General features: G+C 38.4%; 7 protein-coding genes across 10 annotated transcripts; 3 read left to right on the top strand and 4 right to left on the bottom strand.

Moving 5' to 3' along the window:
* The first annotated feature begins 60 nt into the window (after positions 1 to 60).
* LOC108658963 (uncharacterized) lies at positions 61 to 1,610 on the top strand. The gene is made up of 4 exons (XM_018111649.3): positions 61 to 285; positions 366 to 1,084; positions 1,150 to 1,395; positions 1,457 to 1,610. The coding sequence occupies exons 1-4, from the start codon at positions 172 to 174 to the stop codon at positions 1,572 to 1,574; spliced, it is 1,197 nt and encodes a 398-aa protein (XP_017967138.3). The 5' UTR covers positions 61 to 171; the 3' UTR covers positions 1,575 to 1,610.
* A 242-nt stretch (positions 1,611 to 1,852) lies between these two features.
* LOC149092144 (uncharacterized) lies at positions 1,853 to 3,423 on the top strand. Its single transcript, XM_089256238.1, has 4 exons — positions 1,853 to 2,079; positions 2,148 to 2,824; positions 2,893 to 3,138; positions 3,204 to 3,423. The coding sequence occupies exons 1-4, from the start codon at positions 1,966 to 1,968 to the stop codon at positions 3,319 to 3,321; spliced, it is 1,155 nt and encodes a 384-aa protein (XP_089112364.1). The 5' UTR covers positions 1,853 to 1,965; the 3' UTR covers positions 3,322 to 3,423.
* Positions 3,404 to 8,091, bottom strand: LOC108648964 (uncharacterized). Its single transcript, XM_018097940.3, has 4 exons — positions 7,749 to 8,091; positions 7,134 to 7,684; positions 6,824 to 7,069; positions 3,404 to 3,778 (listed from the first exon to the last, which is right to left on the bottom strand). The coding sequence occupies exons 1-4, from the start codon at positions 7,959 to 7,961 to the stop codon at positions 3,580 to 3,582; spliced, it is 1,209 nt and encodes a 402-aa protein (XP_017953429.1). The 5' UTR covers positions 7,962 to 8,091; the 3' UTR covers positions 3,404 to 3,579.
* Positions 4,315 to 6,832, top strand: LOC108648965 (uncharacterized). Of its 4 annotated transcripts, none has more exons than XR_016196180.1 (5): positions 4,316 to 4,434; positions 5,007 to 5,208; positions 5,276 to 5,399; positions 5,839 to 5,983; positions 6,593 to 6,832. XR_016196180.1 is itself a non-coding variant. In XM_018097942.3 (4 exons), exons 2-4 carry the CDS (start codon positions 5,021 to 5,023, stop codon positions 6,674 to 6,676), a joined length of 396 nt encoding a protein of 131 aa, XP_017953431.1. In that variant the 5' UTR covers positions 4,315 to 4,434; positions 5,007 to 5,020; the 3' UTR covers positions 6,677 to 6,832. The 4 variants fall into 4 exon arrangements, 2 of the variants coding, with proteins under 2 accessions (XP_017953431.1, XP_017953430.1); XR_016196179.1 differs by having other exon boundaries at positions 5,839 to 6,482; XM_018097942.3 differs by lacking the exon at positions 5,839 to 5,983 and having other exon boundaries at positions 4,315 to 4,434.
* Positions 7,767 to 9,520, bottom strand: LOC108660288 (transcription factor Ouib). The gene is made up of 4 exons (XM_018113637.3): positions 9,260 to 9,520; positions 8,607 to 9,199; positions 8,296 to 8,541; positions 7,767 to 8,235 (listed from the first exon to the last, which is right to left on the bottom strand). Exons 1-4 carry the CDS (start codon positions 9,377 to 9,379, stop codon positions 8,121 to 8,123), a joined length of 1,074 nt encoding a protein of 357 aa, XP_017969126.1. The 5' UTR covers positions 9,380 to 9,520; the 3' UTR covers positions 7,767 to 8,120.
* Positions 9,521 to 9,669: 149 nt separating this feature from the next.
* LOC108660284 (uncharacterized) lies at positions 9,670 to 11,014 on the bottom strand. Its single transcript, XM_018113630.3, has 2 exons — positions 10,827 to 11,014; positions 9,670 to 10,765 (listed from the first exon to the last, which is right to left on the bottom strand). Exons 1-2 carry the CDS (start codon positions 10,846 to 10,848, stop codon positions 9,717 to 9,719), a joined length of 1,071 nt encoding a protein of 356 aa, XP_017969119.1. The 5' UTR covers positions 10,849 to 11,014; the 3' UTR covers positions 9,670 to 9,716.
* A 26-nt stretch (positions 11,015 to 11,040) lies between these two features.
* LOC108660285 (transmembrane protein 216) lies at positions 11,041 to 13,411 on the bottom strand. The gene is made up of 2 exons (XM_018113631.3): positions 12,708 to 13,411; positions 11,041 to 12,550 (listed from the first exon to the last, which is right to left on the bottom strand). The coding sequence occupies exons 1-2, from the start codon at positions 12,961 to 12,963 to the stop codon at positions 12,357 to 12,359; spliced, it is 450 nt and encodes a 149-aa protein (XP_017969120.1). The 5' UTR covers positions 12,964 to 13,411; the 3' UTR covers positions 11,041 to 12,356.
* Positions 13,412 to 13,453: the final 42 nt, after the last annotated feature.

Raw genomic sequence — 13,453 nt, 5'->3', positions numbered from 1 at the left:
TTATGCAACACTACTAGCCGCAGTCTAGACGGTGGATGCGGTTTTACGCAGTCATGTGAATGGTAATAATTAAGAAAAACAGCTGTTGCTTCAAATGACGCTGTTTACTAAAATATTTGTTGAGCTCAAAGAATATTTTTCTCTTAATTTTCAATTTTATTGATACAAACGATGCTTAAAAATATGTGTAGAGTATGTGGCAGATATGCTGCGTATAAGAAGTCATTAAGAATATTTGAAAATAAACATATGCTGTGGAGTATCCAACTTCTCACGGGATTAATTGTAAGTATTTATTTATATTTATTTTGAAGTTGATCGTCAATTGACAAATAAGTAACTAATTTTACGGCGCTGTATTGCAGTTGGAAAATACAAGTTGTTTGCCAGACCTAATATGCATTTGTTGCCAGACAGAATTACGAGAGGCAATCAGATTTAGCGAAAGAGTAATAGCGGCGCAACAGCAGCTGCTATCAGCGTTAACTGAGGAAGAGCTGCAGAATGTATCCGAGGAGTATAAAGTGGCGGTCATGGAATATGCTAGCAGTAGTAATCACTCACTAATTAATAAAATCACCTCAGAGACCCAATCAGAGCCCACGGCTATAACTGAAGAAGAACCTGTAGCAGATGAAGAGTTGGTAATTAAAATTCAAGCGGAGGAGCAGGAAATTCTTATAGAGGAAAATAGTCAAAATGATGGTCTTTTGGAATATAACATAAAAATTGATGATGAACTAATTAGACAGGCAGCTGAAACACAGGATGTCGATACCTTCGAAGTATTTGAGGCTCCAACTAAAGAGCAGCAGCGAAATGAACTTATAGACGATACCAACGAAAAACCAATTACCGAAGATTATATTCTGCCTGATAAAAATTTAGATGAGGAGTGTGCAGTTTTGGATAGAGTACTAAACGATGAGATCGCCGCCCAAAGTGAGGGGAAGAAAAAGCGCGGCCGCAAACGTATAGGAAACCTCATATTCGTTTGTGATGAATGTGGTAATCACATATCTGGACGCATGGCGTTTGAACTACATTGCCGCCGACATCGCGGGGACAAACAGTTTGAATGCGAGTATGTTAACGAACGGCCATAAATTTTTAAATAGATATGTTTATTAATTAAAAAATCATTTGCAGCGTTTGTCAGGATCGTTTTTGCACCAGCTCAGAACTGAAGCGTCACATTCGTAGGCACACCGGAGAGCGTCCCTTTGGCTGCCAGTACTGTGGCCGTTGCTTCACGGACTACAGTACCCGGTTGAAACACGAGCGGACGCACACAAATGAGCGACCATATGTATGCACTAGTTGCGGCAAGGCATTTACTACAGCTTACATTCTAAAGAATCACATGCTTATTCATTCCGGCGAACGTGCTTTCAGGTGAGGATAATTCAGCTAACAATACATTAAAGACATTGACTTACCCATTCTCCACTTACAGTTGTGAGCTGTGCAAGAAAACCTTTATGCGGCAAACACACCTGGCCACTCATTGTCGGTCTAGAACGCACGAGCGCAACCTGGAGCAAGAAAACCAAAAAAAGAAAACTAAGAGTTAATTTACATTAAAAGAGTACGCATATGTAGTAACCCAACTAACTATTCGTTTTTTTTAATCCATTTTCTATCCTAAAAAAAAATGGAATTTTTTCCGAAGTGACTTAAACAGAAATGGTAATTTTTATTGCATTGCTCAACATGTATTATTTTTGAAAAAGAAGAAATAAAAGTCATTCAAAAAGATACAAATTTAAAATGTATGGGCATTTGTGAGCAGACATATAGTCATTTTACAACACTAGATAGTGGGCGTCGCTTGCTGCGCTGCGTGTGTGAATGGTAACAATAAACAACAACAGCTGTTATGCAGACAACACTGTTTACAATAATATTTGAATTGCGCAAAAAATATTTGTTTTTTGTTAAATTATGTTTTAATTAATACATACAATGCTCAATAATATTTGTAGACTCTGTGGCAAAAATACCGCCAGACAAAACGCATTAATAATTTTTAAAAACAATGATATTCTTTATGGCATTCAAGTCTTAACGGGATTAATCGTAAGTAAATTTATAAAACTAATTTTAATATTCTATAATATATATTATACACCTTTACGTAAATTCAGTTGGAAAATGCAAAATGCCTGCCGGAACTTATATGTAGCAGCTGCCAGAAAGAATTGCGCGAAGCCATTGCATTTTGCGATAAAGTAATTGCCACACAGCAAGAACTTCTATTAGCGTTAACTGAGGACGAGCTAAAGGAGTATAAGACAGTCGTAGATGAACAAGCTGTCAACAGTTGTGAGAAATCAATTGATAGAAACAGCACTGAAGCTCAAGATGATCTAATTGAGGAGTCGATTATTGAAACCAACCTGATTGCAGACGATATTATCATAGAGGAACAAGACAAGCACGATCATTTACTGGAATACGATATCATCATAAATGATGACACAGTCGTACAGGAAGCTGAAATAGACGTTCGAACTTTGGAAACGATAGAAAACTTCACTGATGAAGACCAATATGTATTGGTTAACGAACCCGATGGAAATACATCTCGCGGAGATTACATGCTGTGTGAGAAGGAATGGAGTGACGAAGGTATAATATTAACCAAGGAAGTCAACGACGACGAAACTGTAGAGCCACAAAATACTATTAAAAATAAACGAGGTCGAAAACGACACGGGAACCTAATGTTTATTTGCAATGAATGCGGAATTAATATATCCGGCCGTGTGGCCTTCGACTTGCACTGTAGACGACATCGTGGAGAAAAGCAATTCGAATGCACGTAAGCACTCAAAAGAGGAATATGAAACGAACATCATATAGGTTTAATTCTTGTTTAATTTCTGCCAGCAATTGCCAAAGCCGTTTTTGCACAAGCTCTGAATTAAAGAGCCACATGCGCAGGCACACAGGCGAACGCCCCTTTCCTTGTCGCTATTGTGATCGATACTTCGCGGACAATAGTACTCGGATAAAGCATGAGCGGACACACACCAATGAGCGACCGTATGCATGTGATACCTGTGGAAAGGCCTTTACCACCACCTACATACTTAAGAATCATATGCTCACTCATTCTGGCGAACGCGCCTTTAGGTGAGCTCTACAATGTCTATTTATTTTATGACGTATTAGCTCAAACCTATGTCTTCCAATTTCAGCTGCGAGCCGTGCAACAAAACCTTTCGACGACATACTCATCTTGTTACACATTTTCGGTCTAGAGCTCACAAACGTAAACGAGACCGTCAAAGCAAGGAAATGTTGAGTACAAGTTAACATGACTTAAATAGGCATATCTACGCTTTAAGGGTACACAGAAATGTATCTACTTTAATTATAGAATCACGACAAAATAAACTAATAAAACAAGACAAATATTTTTAACAGTCATTTGTAAGGTCACTTAGAGTATTTGTATTATATTTTATATCTTCTTTGAGTACATACATTAATATTTTTATCATTTACTTGCATTTATTCCATTTGTTCAACGGTTCATCGTTGAATTTAATTAGAAAATTGGGAATTATAGCTTCACTGCTTTAAAGGCACTTCAACTGTAACAGGATTAGATAGTGGCAAGATTACTCCATTTATAGGGTCCAAGTCGTTCGAGTTGACCGCCAGCTGCTGTGACGCACATGACTTTTCCACATTCTGCTTGTGGGTATTGGAGCGATAATGAGTCTTCAGATGAGTTGGCCGTGAAAAAGATCGTTCACATAAGTCGCATCTGAGAAAAAAAAAAAAAAGAAACAAGCTAAAAATTCAAAAATCTGTCCAGACTGAAAGATATTTAGTATAAATATGCATACAATATTACTTAAGAGGGGTTAATAAAAATAGCAGGTTTCAATTAGATTTGAAGTCAACTTTCAAGTTCATTAACTAAATCAAGCTGAAAATAATGATATAATAGCTAATAAATATTTCACATTATTTCAAGAAACATTTTTACATTTTGCTTAACTCCAAGCGCCTGCGACTTGTGCATGAAGTTAAAAATAAAGAAAGCAAATCAAAATTACTATGTTCCACCCTACTTAACTTGCATTAGCTTTAGTAAAGCCGGGAAAAACTTGTAAGTTTCAATTGAAGGTAATTTTGTCTGCGTCTGTCACACACAGCAACAGCTTTAATACTCCCTTTCTTCTTCTATGCTTATACTAGTATATTTGTATATAGTTGCTTATTTCTTTTGAATGGTGAAGAAACCGGTTTGTAAAAACAATACACACACACACACATACACATTCATGCTGAGGTAGGCATGTGTGTGTATACCCTCTAAAAGACTTCAAGAGCTTTTTCATTGCTTAGCGGTTGCATCGGTTTGTTCGACTCGTACGCGTTGCAAAGAGCAACAGTTTGAGTTAGGTTTGAGCTGAGGTAGGTGCGTTTAATTTTCGTTGCTTAAGGCAATACCTAAAATCGGCGATATATATTAAATAAACTTAAGCAAAGCAAGTGTGGAAATAAGTGTACAAAGCTAAGTTTTCATAAAGAGACTGTAATAAATTTAGCAAACGTTCGAATACTGTTTGGCAACACGTCTCAATCGTGGCCTAAAGACTTGTTGATCATGGTATACAGACATTCAAGGTTGCATGCCAACTTTTCTAATAATGCACAAACAAGCCAAGCATTGCAAATCTAAAACAATCTGATATGTGACTCTTTTTAACTGCATATAATACAAATCCAAGTAAGGAATGTTTCAGCCATAAGGCCTAACAAGAAATATCATCCACAAGTTGACATAAGTTCAATGTGGGCGATACTTAAAACGCTTAGTCAGGTATAAATATCGATGATATCATTATGAGCTTTTTTTTTTTTTTTGTTATGAGCAGCTGTAGACAAGACCCCAAGATCATGTACATTTATGTTGTATATGTTACAACTGATGACATAGAGCAAAGATAATATTTCTACTAACCTAATTCGCTTTCTTCTCAAAGATTCTTCTTTCAAAATGAGGAGCAATCTGTTGGCAATCTTTGTTTTCATGGCATTATTATGTGGCACATACGCTACTCTCAACGAGAAGAAAATCCTTAAAGAGAAGGATATGATGAGAAAAATTGTCTTCGACAAAAAGACACCAGATGTCTTTTACTGTCCCATACAGAAACCCTCTTCGATGAATAAAATCATTGTCACGTAAGTAAAGTTTAAATTGATTCATATTAATTTTCATTTATATTAAAAATACTTCGAACTCTATTAGAGCACGGCCTCTACACAAATTGTGCGAATACGAAGGCAATCCGTTGCCAGCTGAATATAAATCCGACTGTTATTTGGATATTGATGAAACAGATTATGCTTGCAAGGAGAAATATAGAATCATGGTAAGCGATTACACAAATAGACCTCTGCCCCATTATTAGCCAAAAACTGACCACGATGTTAACTAAATTAAGTAAATTAATCAGTGCAGTTCCACCAACAATTTATAAAAACAATTCAGGATGCTTTTATTTTTAGCTTATGTAATTAATTTTATAAGGTAATCTCATCTTAGATTGTCAGACATTCGAGGACGGACATATATGTATGTTTTGAAACCTTTGGTTATACATTTATATAATATATATATTAAGTGAACCCTTTGCAATTCCAAACTGTTATTGTTCATTTCTCACCAATCGTTAAATACACATATATATTTTAAGTAAATATTTAATATTCCATATGCCCTAGAATTGATGACGTTGCACTTGTAAATTAAATTATCCAATAAGTTTTCGAGCATAACACATTCTAATCTTAAGTTTTGTTTAATTACAGAAACGATTCGCCAAAGACGAACCCTAATACAATAATCACAAACAACACAACAAATTTTAACAGCTTATTGTACATTTTCATTGCACCATACGCTGACAGCTTTGAGTAACTGGATAACACGGCTAAATATCACAGTTTTATCGCTGTACTTATATATATCAATATATATATATATATATATATATTTGCATATAAACTCAAAACTTACAAACTACACAACACATTTACCAAATAGCACAAACCCCAAAACAAAACAAAACAAAGCAAAACATGAAAAACTAAAACTAACGAGAATTTATAGTTATACAAAGATATCGTAGTTTGGTTCACGTGCTTCGAGAGAAATTAGTTTTATGTAATTAATTTTTTACATCGATGCCTGAACTTAGCTATAATAGATAAGTTTTGATTGGGGTTTTTAAATATATACATTAATTTCATTACTACGCGCCATGATCAAAATGTAAATGGAAACTGACTTGATAAAAATGTGACATGGTCTAAATGAAGTTGATATTTCAACGGAAATTAAATGCCATGATCAGTATTTTTAGACAAGTCTTCCTGGTATATCTAATAGAAACTTGGTTTGGGGTATCCGGATAGAGATTATATTTGAATTATTCGCTTTGCAATTGTAATGTGTAAGTATATAACCTTTGGAGTATTTAAACAAACTAACAACAAATGCAACAAAAATAATTGTTTACTTAAATAATTCAGCGATTTTTGTTTTAATATCCCCATTCATTAGATGCGTAAGTTTCCACCGGGCAGCGAAGAGCCATTCAACGGCGCCCGACTCAAGCGATTCATGACCTATAAGGAAGTCAACTAAACCTTAACTGTCGCAGATGGGACGAGAGCAAATATTATGGGACCTGATTCTGAGCGGGTTTAAACATCATCAATCTACTTACAGAAACAACTCTACAAATTGTACATTAACTGTTTAGATAATAAATATTTGTATTTATACACTTGCCTAAACAAACGCTCGCCCGTGTGCACCAGATTATGATTTTTCAGTATATAGGAATTGGTGAACGCCTTGCCGCAGTGTGCGCAGACGAATGGACGCTCATTGGTGTGGGTGCGCTCGTGACGCAGTCTTCCGCTGTAGTTTACATAGGTCCGATCACAATAGCGGCATGAAAACTTGCGATCTCCAGTGTGCATCACCTGATGACCCTTCAGCTCGCCGGATGAGAGAAATCGTGCTGAGCACTGCCTGAAATCATAATATATATGTGTATTAAATTTCAGTGGCTTAGCATTAGCCATGGTAATCTTACTCGCACTGGAAGGGTCTTATGCCCTTATGTTTACGCAAATGTCGGTCAAAGGCTGACTTGCCCGTGACGTTATTACCGCATTGATCACAGAAGAATACAGGCAGCTTTTGCTTACTGCTAGTCTCCTTCGAATTGGTGCTTTTCGCCAATCGCCGACGTCGTTTGGTTTCGATGGAAGGTACATAGCTTTCATCCTCCATCGAGGAGGCGATCGCCGCGTCATTGCAAGTTTCTGTATCCAAATGATCCACACTGTCATCTTCAACACGACTGTTCGGGTGCTCCACTTTGATTAGCACTTCAATGGGACTCAACGGTGCTTCCGTCGCCTCGTCTCCGCTCGCACAACGTACACGAGTGCGTGCACTCCGACGTACACAAATCACGCGTGTGGAAGATGGACTCGTTGGTGCAGGGCTGGATATTCCCTTTGGATGCTGCATCCATCTTTTGTGGCTGCGTAGGCAACGATCTCGAAATTCTATGGCACACTTCAAATCATTTTGGCAGACGTTGCATATAACCTCAGGTAAATCTGGTTTGTCTTCTAACTGCACGGTTTTTTTAAGTGATTATTCAACTTGTGATTGATTCGTGTTTTCTTGTTTAACTTACAGAAACTCCGGTGAGTAGTTGTATTTGTTTCAAAAGCTGGCGAGAGCTTCTATCGAAGAGGTTTTTTGCCTGAGATGCATCAGTATCAATTTCACAGATGCGGCAAATATTTTGCAGCATTTTTTGCAGCGAGCCCCGGTTAATTGTATTCCAATCAATTGCGAATGTAAACAAAGCAGCTGCTGTCCCACACCCACGAATACCGACCACCATTCGCCCAGACGCGTCAACAGGTTGTTGTCGTAATACAACACTGGCCCCAAAATAAAACTTTAAATTCTATATATGTATGTATGTTTGTATGTATATACTTATTCCCACTGTTCCACAACTACATGTATGCATCTATATAATTTGCTGTTTTTCCTTAGTTCATTCTTTTGTATCTGGCGTAAGTTGCTTCTCTACGTTTAGTTTGTGTGTAGTAGAACGATAATGCATTTTAAGATGAGTTTTACGCTGAAAGTCGCGCTCGCAGATATCACATCTGCTGATACAATTAGAAAAACGGTTAAAGCATAAACTTACAAAAGACTCGTTAACTTGCCTAAACAGCCGCTCGCCCGTATGCACCAACATATGATTCTTAAGAACATAGGAATTGGTGAACGCCTTGCCGCACTCTGCGCATACATAGGGTCGATCATTGGTATGCATCCGCTCGTGTTTCAGTCGTCCCGTGTAGCTCATGTAGCGGCGTTCACAGTAACGACATGGAAACGGTCGCTCTCCCGTGTGAGTGAGACCATGAGCGCGCAGCTCAGCAGCCGATAGAAATCGTGCCGAACACTCTCTACGAAATGTAATTCAATATGCATATATATTCACATCCATATATTCACTCAATTGAAGTCTTACTCGCAACCAAAGGGACGTTCCCCCGTGTGCTTCCGCATGTGTCGCTCGAAAGAAACCTTGCTATTTGCATGTGTGCCACACAATTCACAAATATAAATGGTTGCCTCTTGCTTGGCTTTCAAAAGTTTTTTACAGCCGTTTGAACAATGGATTAGCGACGAGGGAAGCTCGGGTTTCGCACTATTTGCTTGAACTTCTGTTTTGATACTCTCACTGTCATCGGTGTCGATGTCAGTGGTTGCCTTCAGGATGAAGCTTTCAGCCAAATGATCCTCTTCCTCGGCTAGATTGGAGCGCTCCCAATTGCTGTTGGTTTGGCACTCCTCCAGCAAAACTTGTACTGTGCTTTGTGGCTCATCGTCCGACTCACTTTCTCTATATGTGCTATTATGGATCTGGAGATTCGATGGCTTTGGACTTGGACTTGGGCTTGGGTTATCCTGTTCACTTAGAGATGATATATCGCTTACTTCAACGTGCGGCTTCCATTTCTTTTGTGTCTTAATGCATAGCCTTCGAAATGACATGGCCCGCTTAAGATCCGATTGACAACAAAAGCATATTGTCCCGGGAGCATCTTGCAAGTCCCGAAGCTGCTCTGATTAAGGTTAGTTACTAAAACTAAGTTGATCCTTTACACTTATGTAGCTTACCCAGCATCCAGTCAACATTTGAATATGCCGCACTAATTTCTGATTTTTAGTCTCGAAAAGATTTAAGCTTTTCTCACATGATTTACTTTTTCCGCAGATGCGGCACATTTTTACAAACATGCTGAACCAGCATTAGCTTTGACGTTACATTGGGAACTTAGAGATATGCATATTCCAGTAGATGTTGTCAGCTGCGTTGACAATCACACGAAGCGCTGACACACCCAAATGTGGAGTTTTCTCTCCATTGTTATAACGGTTTTTGTGAATTCAAATTTGAATTTCACCGCCAATATTAACAGTGCTATGAGACAAAGCCTAGAAGAAAACTCATATATTTGCATGTTCTATTAGGCATCGCGGCTTTTATGCGTTTTATTTGAACAAAGCGATTTTATAAAACTACTTGGATTTTCAAAGCTACTAGAAATTTTATAGGGCACAGAATGTCCTTCAATCAGGCCTGGGAGCTGTTGTTGTCCTCGTATGATTTGATTTGGTTATGCTTCAGCTGCAAGTCCTTGTGGAATAGTATTTCATGGCGCAAAGCGTCAGCCCGTTCACGCACAATCTTCAAATCCAACAGCTCCAAGCGACGTTTCTCAATTAGCACGCGAAAACGATGTAGTTCTAGCTGTCTTTGCCGCAAAGTTGGCAAAGTGTTGTTCGTGCTGTTGCCAGTTGCCGTGGTCTTGGTCCCATTCCCCTTCGATGTGCCTGCATTTGATGGCGGTGCAGTCGTCTTGGTGCGCCGCTTGGTCTTTGAGTTGGTATTCTTTGCCTCAGTCGAAGTAGACAAATCGATTGCACCAGTTAGTTTTTTTGATTTGGACGGTTTCAGCAACGGGATTCGTACCTCTAGCGAACCCGAGCAGCACGAATCGCTGTCATCGAGTATACATATGCGGTTGGCAAACTTGGGTGCAACCTTGCGCACTACAGCAGTCTGATAGGGCGGAAGGAAACACGTCTCCAGTTTCAGATCGGCAACAGCGAGCTTGGGCTTGGACAAGCTTGCCGATCTTGGTGAAGAGTGCTCCCCGAGTAAATCCTTGCTGCGTCGATTCTTAAGGGACTCGTGAGATGGCCTGTACCGCAACGCTAGCGATGGTGATTCCTCATCGCCTAACTTCTTGCTACGTATCCGATCGTACAAACTATGCCAGATTCCAATAGCACGTGCCCGCTTTGCGGTGGCCAAATCCTGCACTGACTCGTGCGAGGGCTTATAGCGTATTGCCAGGCTGGTGGCCGACTTGGAGGGCGACTCCTGTGTAGGGGTCTGCTCCTTCATTATCAACTGAAAGTTACTATTGGAAGCGCCCAAGACTTGTGGATTGCTTGTGCTCGGCAGGTTATGATCGGAAGTGGATCTGGAGGAACCCTTGGACTCATTCGAGATGCTTCTATAGTTAACCACCGAATCAAAAACTTCCTCTTCCCCGTCGCGCACCTTCCACATTACACGACGGCTGCTACTCGATTGTGATGATACAACACTCTCCACTGCTCCGGACGAAGGGAAAACTTTATTACCCAGACCACAAAATGGATTCTTAGAGCTTACCAGACTTTTGTTTTTGATCCATAGCTAAAATTGGCTATAGAACGCAATTATATTAGATGTTGAGTTGAAACGAGGGGCCCTGTAAATCTGGAACAACTGTGTACGTCGTGCTTTTGAACTAAATGAACTAAATCAAGTCTTGCTACAGAAAATTATGAGAGTGATACTAACAGGGCCTACTACCCATATAATGACACAAAATACACAATATACATAGTTTTTCTTATTCATTTTCTTTAATTGGTATTTGTCATCGAGTGTATATAATTTGTCATAAAATCTGTTTGCTTTTTGGTTTCTTTCGTTATAACTAAATTGTGTTACATTCTTTGGTTGTTCAATTATCGACTTTTAAAAATGGTTTTTTTTTTTTAACATTTTGCATCCCAACAGAAATTATATATATGTATATGTATATTTAAATATTTTACAATTAAGGTGGCAAACATAGGACTCTTTAATGTTATGTGTCTTATTAATTTTAGGTGTTTACTCTTCTTTTCTAATGGGTTCGCACTGCACTAATTGTTTGCTTGAGATTGTTATTTGACTAGAGGGGGATAATCGAGAAGGAACCACATAGGAGACTCAACGATCTTGAGAAATGGTTTGACTAGCATTTGGTGTGCGGAGTTTAATGAAATGCAATGAGACTGATTGAATGCCGGGGGGTGGGGTGGAGAAACATGTATATGTGTTAAGTATCTTCATCGTCATCTAAGATTCAAATCTCATCTACTTATACATTGATTTTATGGCTTCTTGAACGGCTTAGATACACTATATAGTTTAGTCTAGATTTATATAAAGTATTTCTTTAAAGTACACACATTGCCTTTAGACTTTTTCGTGGGCCAGTTTTAGTTTCTCTGTATTCCTGGTTTTAGATTGGTTTTAAAATTCTTTTAAACTGCGAGATAAACTAATTTGTAGAATTTACAATTTTGCTTTTGTTTTCTTTTTAACTATCAAACAACATATTATCTTTGGGAATTTTGTTATTACAATTGTGTACTTATTAATGTATTCAAGGGCTCGAGACATTTGTTTTTGTTTTTCTAATTTTCACACAAAAAGATTGAATTCTTCTGGGTGCATAAGAGGTGTATAGTTTTAATGTATACAAAAAAATTGTTATACAAATGTGAAAATCATTCAAGTTTTAGCTTTTCGGCTTGTCGGTCTTGTTGTATTGGTTCCAATTGATGCTTAAATTTTAACAATTATTCTCATATATATAAAACCGTTTTAAATACATGTCTATATATATTTATATATACATGTGTATGCTATCATAAACCTTACTATACACAAGTAGAGATGCATATATATGTGTATATACTATATGCTACATGTTATATATGTATGTATATGTATATATGTTGGTTTTGGGGACCATCTCATTTCATCTCAGATCTCAGATTACACAATTTATCTGTTTGTATATTGCTATTATCTCTATTATTTTGTCAAGTACCCGTCGTACATTGTAAATGTCTCCTCCCACTCACTACTGTTGCTTGTATGTTACTAATCATAAGTTACTGGACGACACAGTGAGAAAACGAAGACTATGGCGTACCACACCTCGGTCAGATAGAGCGCGATCTGCAGTGTACAAAGGCAGTATTCCAGACGCAGCCTGTAGGTCTGCAGCAGCAGCAGATACGAGACGCCCAGAAAGCACGGAACAGTCAGAAAGACCGACATTATGGCAGTCCAGCCTGCAGATAAAAGAAATGCACACACACGCGACAGAGAAAACAAATCATTAGTCAAGTAAAAACAAAACAAAACAAACAAAAATTGATAAGAACTATTAATAGAAAATGTGCCAAAAACAAAACTATGCCAATCTGAGCGATAGCCCCCGACGCCTACCTCGCTCGGCCAGCGTCCCCTTGCGCCCCATTATTAGACGGAGCGTCTCCAGCACTATGAAGCTTATCATCACCGTCGAGTCCTGGGCGAGCGTATGCCCCGTATAGCTCAGATTAATAGCCTTCAGCAGTCCCATGGCCATTTCGCAGCAGGCGAACATGCCAAAGTAGAAGCTATTCAAGTAGATTAACACCTCGTAATTCATGCTGGGATTGGGCTTCTTCGGCACCAGCGGCGGCGGTCGCTTTGGTGGCATTCTAACTAACTTAGTTCACACCTGTCCCGTCCTATTCCCGATTATACGATATATCTAATAAATTCACTATATCACTGGGATCCCGGCTGCGATCGCAACGCGCTCGACGTTGTTCACGTTGCTCACGTTGGGCGCTATATTTTTAGACTGACCATAATAATAATGTGGACCTGCTGTGCTGGCCATTGGCTCTGTCGTTCTAGTTGTTGTTATTCTTGCTGTTGTCGCTGCTCATTTTGTTGTTATTTATTTGAATTATGTGTTGGTGGTCGTTGTCGCCTTTAAAATCTGTTTCTGAGTTGCATTTAGCTACATATGTATGTTGGTCAGAGATACCCAATGAATGACCTACTCCCAGTTGATAACTAACAATATAATTATGTTAAATATAACTTCATTTACTTTAAAAATAATTTATATCAATTATATCATTATGTATTATAATCATAATTAATTGAGCAGAATTTTATTTTTGTTCTTTAACTCAACA

This window comes from Drosophila navojoa, chromosome 2, assembly GCF_054131105.1.
Source record: "Drosophila navojoa isolate 15081-1374.11 chromosome 2, UAZ_NAV_1.0, whole genome shotgun sequence".
Lineage (NCBI taxonomy): Eukaryota > Metazoa > Arthropoda > Insecta > Diptera > Drosophilidae > Drosophila > Drosophila navojoa.
Note: the sequence above shows the minus strand (reverse complement) of the source record. Positions and strands in the feature narration are given on the sequence as shown.

Excerpts from the sequence above, each read along its gene's own strand:
- LOC108658963 (XM_018111649.3), top strand. The coding sequence starts at position 172 with ATGCTTAAAAATATGTGTAGAGTATGTGGCAGATATGCTGCGTATAAG. Across the intron at positions 286-365 it reads AACTTCTCACGGGATTAATT|TTGGAAAATACAAGTTGTTT; the intron begins GTAAGTATTTAT and ends GCTGTATTGCAG. Across the intron at positions 1,085-1,149 it reads GACAAACAGTTTGAATGCGA|CGTTTGTCAGGATCGTTTTT; the intron begins GTATGTTAACGA and ends AATCATTTGCAG.
- LOC149092144 (XM_089256238.1), top strand. The coding sequence starts at position 1,966 with ATGCTCAATAATATTTGTAGACTCTGTGGCAAAAATACCGCCAGACAA. Across the intron at positions 2,825-2,892 it reads GAAAAGCAATTCGAATGCAC|CAATTGCCAAAGCCGTTTTT; the intron begins GTAAGCACTCAA and ends AATTTCTGCCAG. Across the intron at positions 3,139-3,203 it reads TCTGGCGAACGCGCCTTTAG|CTGCGAGCCGTGCAACAAAA; the intron begins GTGAGCTCTACA and ends TTCCAATTTCAG.
- LOC108648965 (XM_018097942.3), top strand. The coding sequence starts at position 5,021 with ATGAGGAGCAATCTGTTGGCAATCTTTGTTTTCATGGCATTATTATGT. Across the intron at positions 5,209-5,275 it reads ATGAATAAAATCATTGTCAC|AGCACGGCCTCTACACAAAT; the intron begins GTAAGTAAAGTT and ends GAACTCTATTAG. Across the intron at positions 5,400-6,592 it reads AGGAGAAATATAGAATCATG|ATGCGTAAGTTTCCACCGGG; the intron begins GTAAGCGATTAC and ends CCCATTCATTAG.
- LOC108648964 (XM_018097940.3), bottom strand. The coding sequence starts at position 7,961 with ATGGTGGTCGGTATTCGTGGGTGTGGGACAGCAGCTGCTTTGTTTACA. Across the intron at positions 7,685-7,748 it reads AACTACTCACCGGAGTTTCT|TTAGAAGACAAACCAGATTT; the intron begins GTAAGTTAAACA and ends AAAACCGTGCAG. Across the intron at positions 3,779-6,823 it reads ACGGGCGAGCGTTTGTTTAG|ATGCGACTTATGTGAACGAT; the intron begins GCAAGTGTATAA and ends TTTTTTTCTCAG.
- LOC108660288 (XM_018113637.3), bottom strand. The coding sequence starts at position 9,379 with ATGTTTGTAAAAATGTGCCGCATCTGCGGAAAAAGTAAATCATGTGAG. Across the intron at positions 9,200-9,259 it reads AAATGTTGACTGGATGCTGG|CTTCGGGACTTGCAAGATGC; the intron begins GTAAGCTACATA and ends TAATCAGAGCAG. Across the intron at positions 8,542-8,606 it reads GAACGTCCCTTTGGTTGCGA|AGAGTGTTCGGCACGATTTC; the intron begins GTAAGACTTCAA and ends TACATTTCGTAG.
- LOC108660284 (XM_018113630.3), bottom strand. The coding sequence starts at position 10,848 with ATGGATCAAAAACAAAAGTCTG. Across the intron at positions 10,766-10,826 it reads GGATCAAAAACAAAAGTCTG|TGGAGAGTGTTGTATCATCA; the intron begins GTAAGCTCTAAG and ends CGTCCGGAGCAG.
- LOC108660285 (XM_018113631.3), bottom strand. The coding sequence starts at position 12,963 with ATGCCACCAAAGCGACCGCCGCCGCTGGTGCCGAAGAAGCCCAATCCC. Across the intron at positions 12,551-12,707 it reads GGGGACGCTGGCCGAGCGAG|GCTGGACTGCCATAATGTCG; the intron begins GTAGGCGTCGGG and ends TTTTATCTGCAG.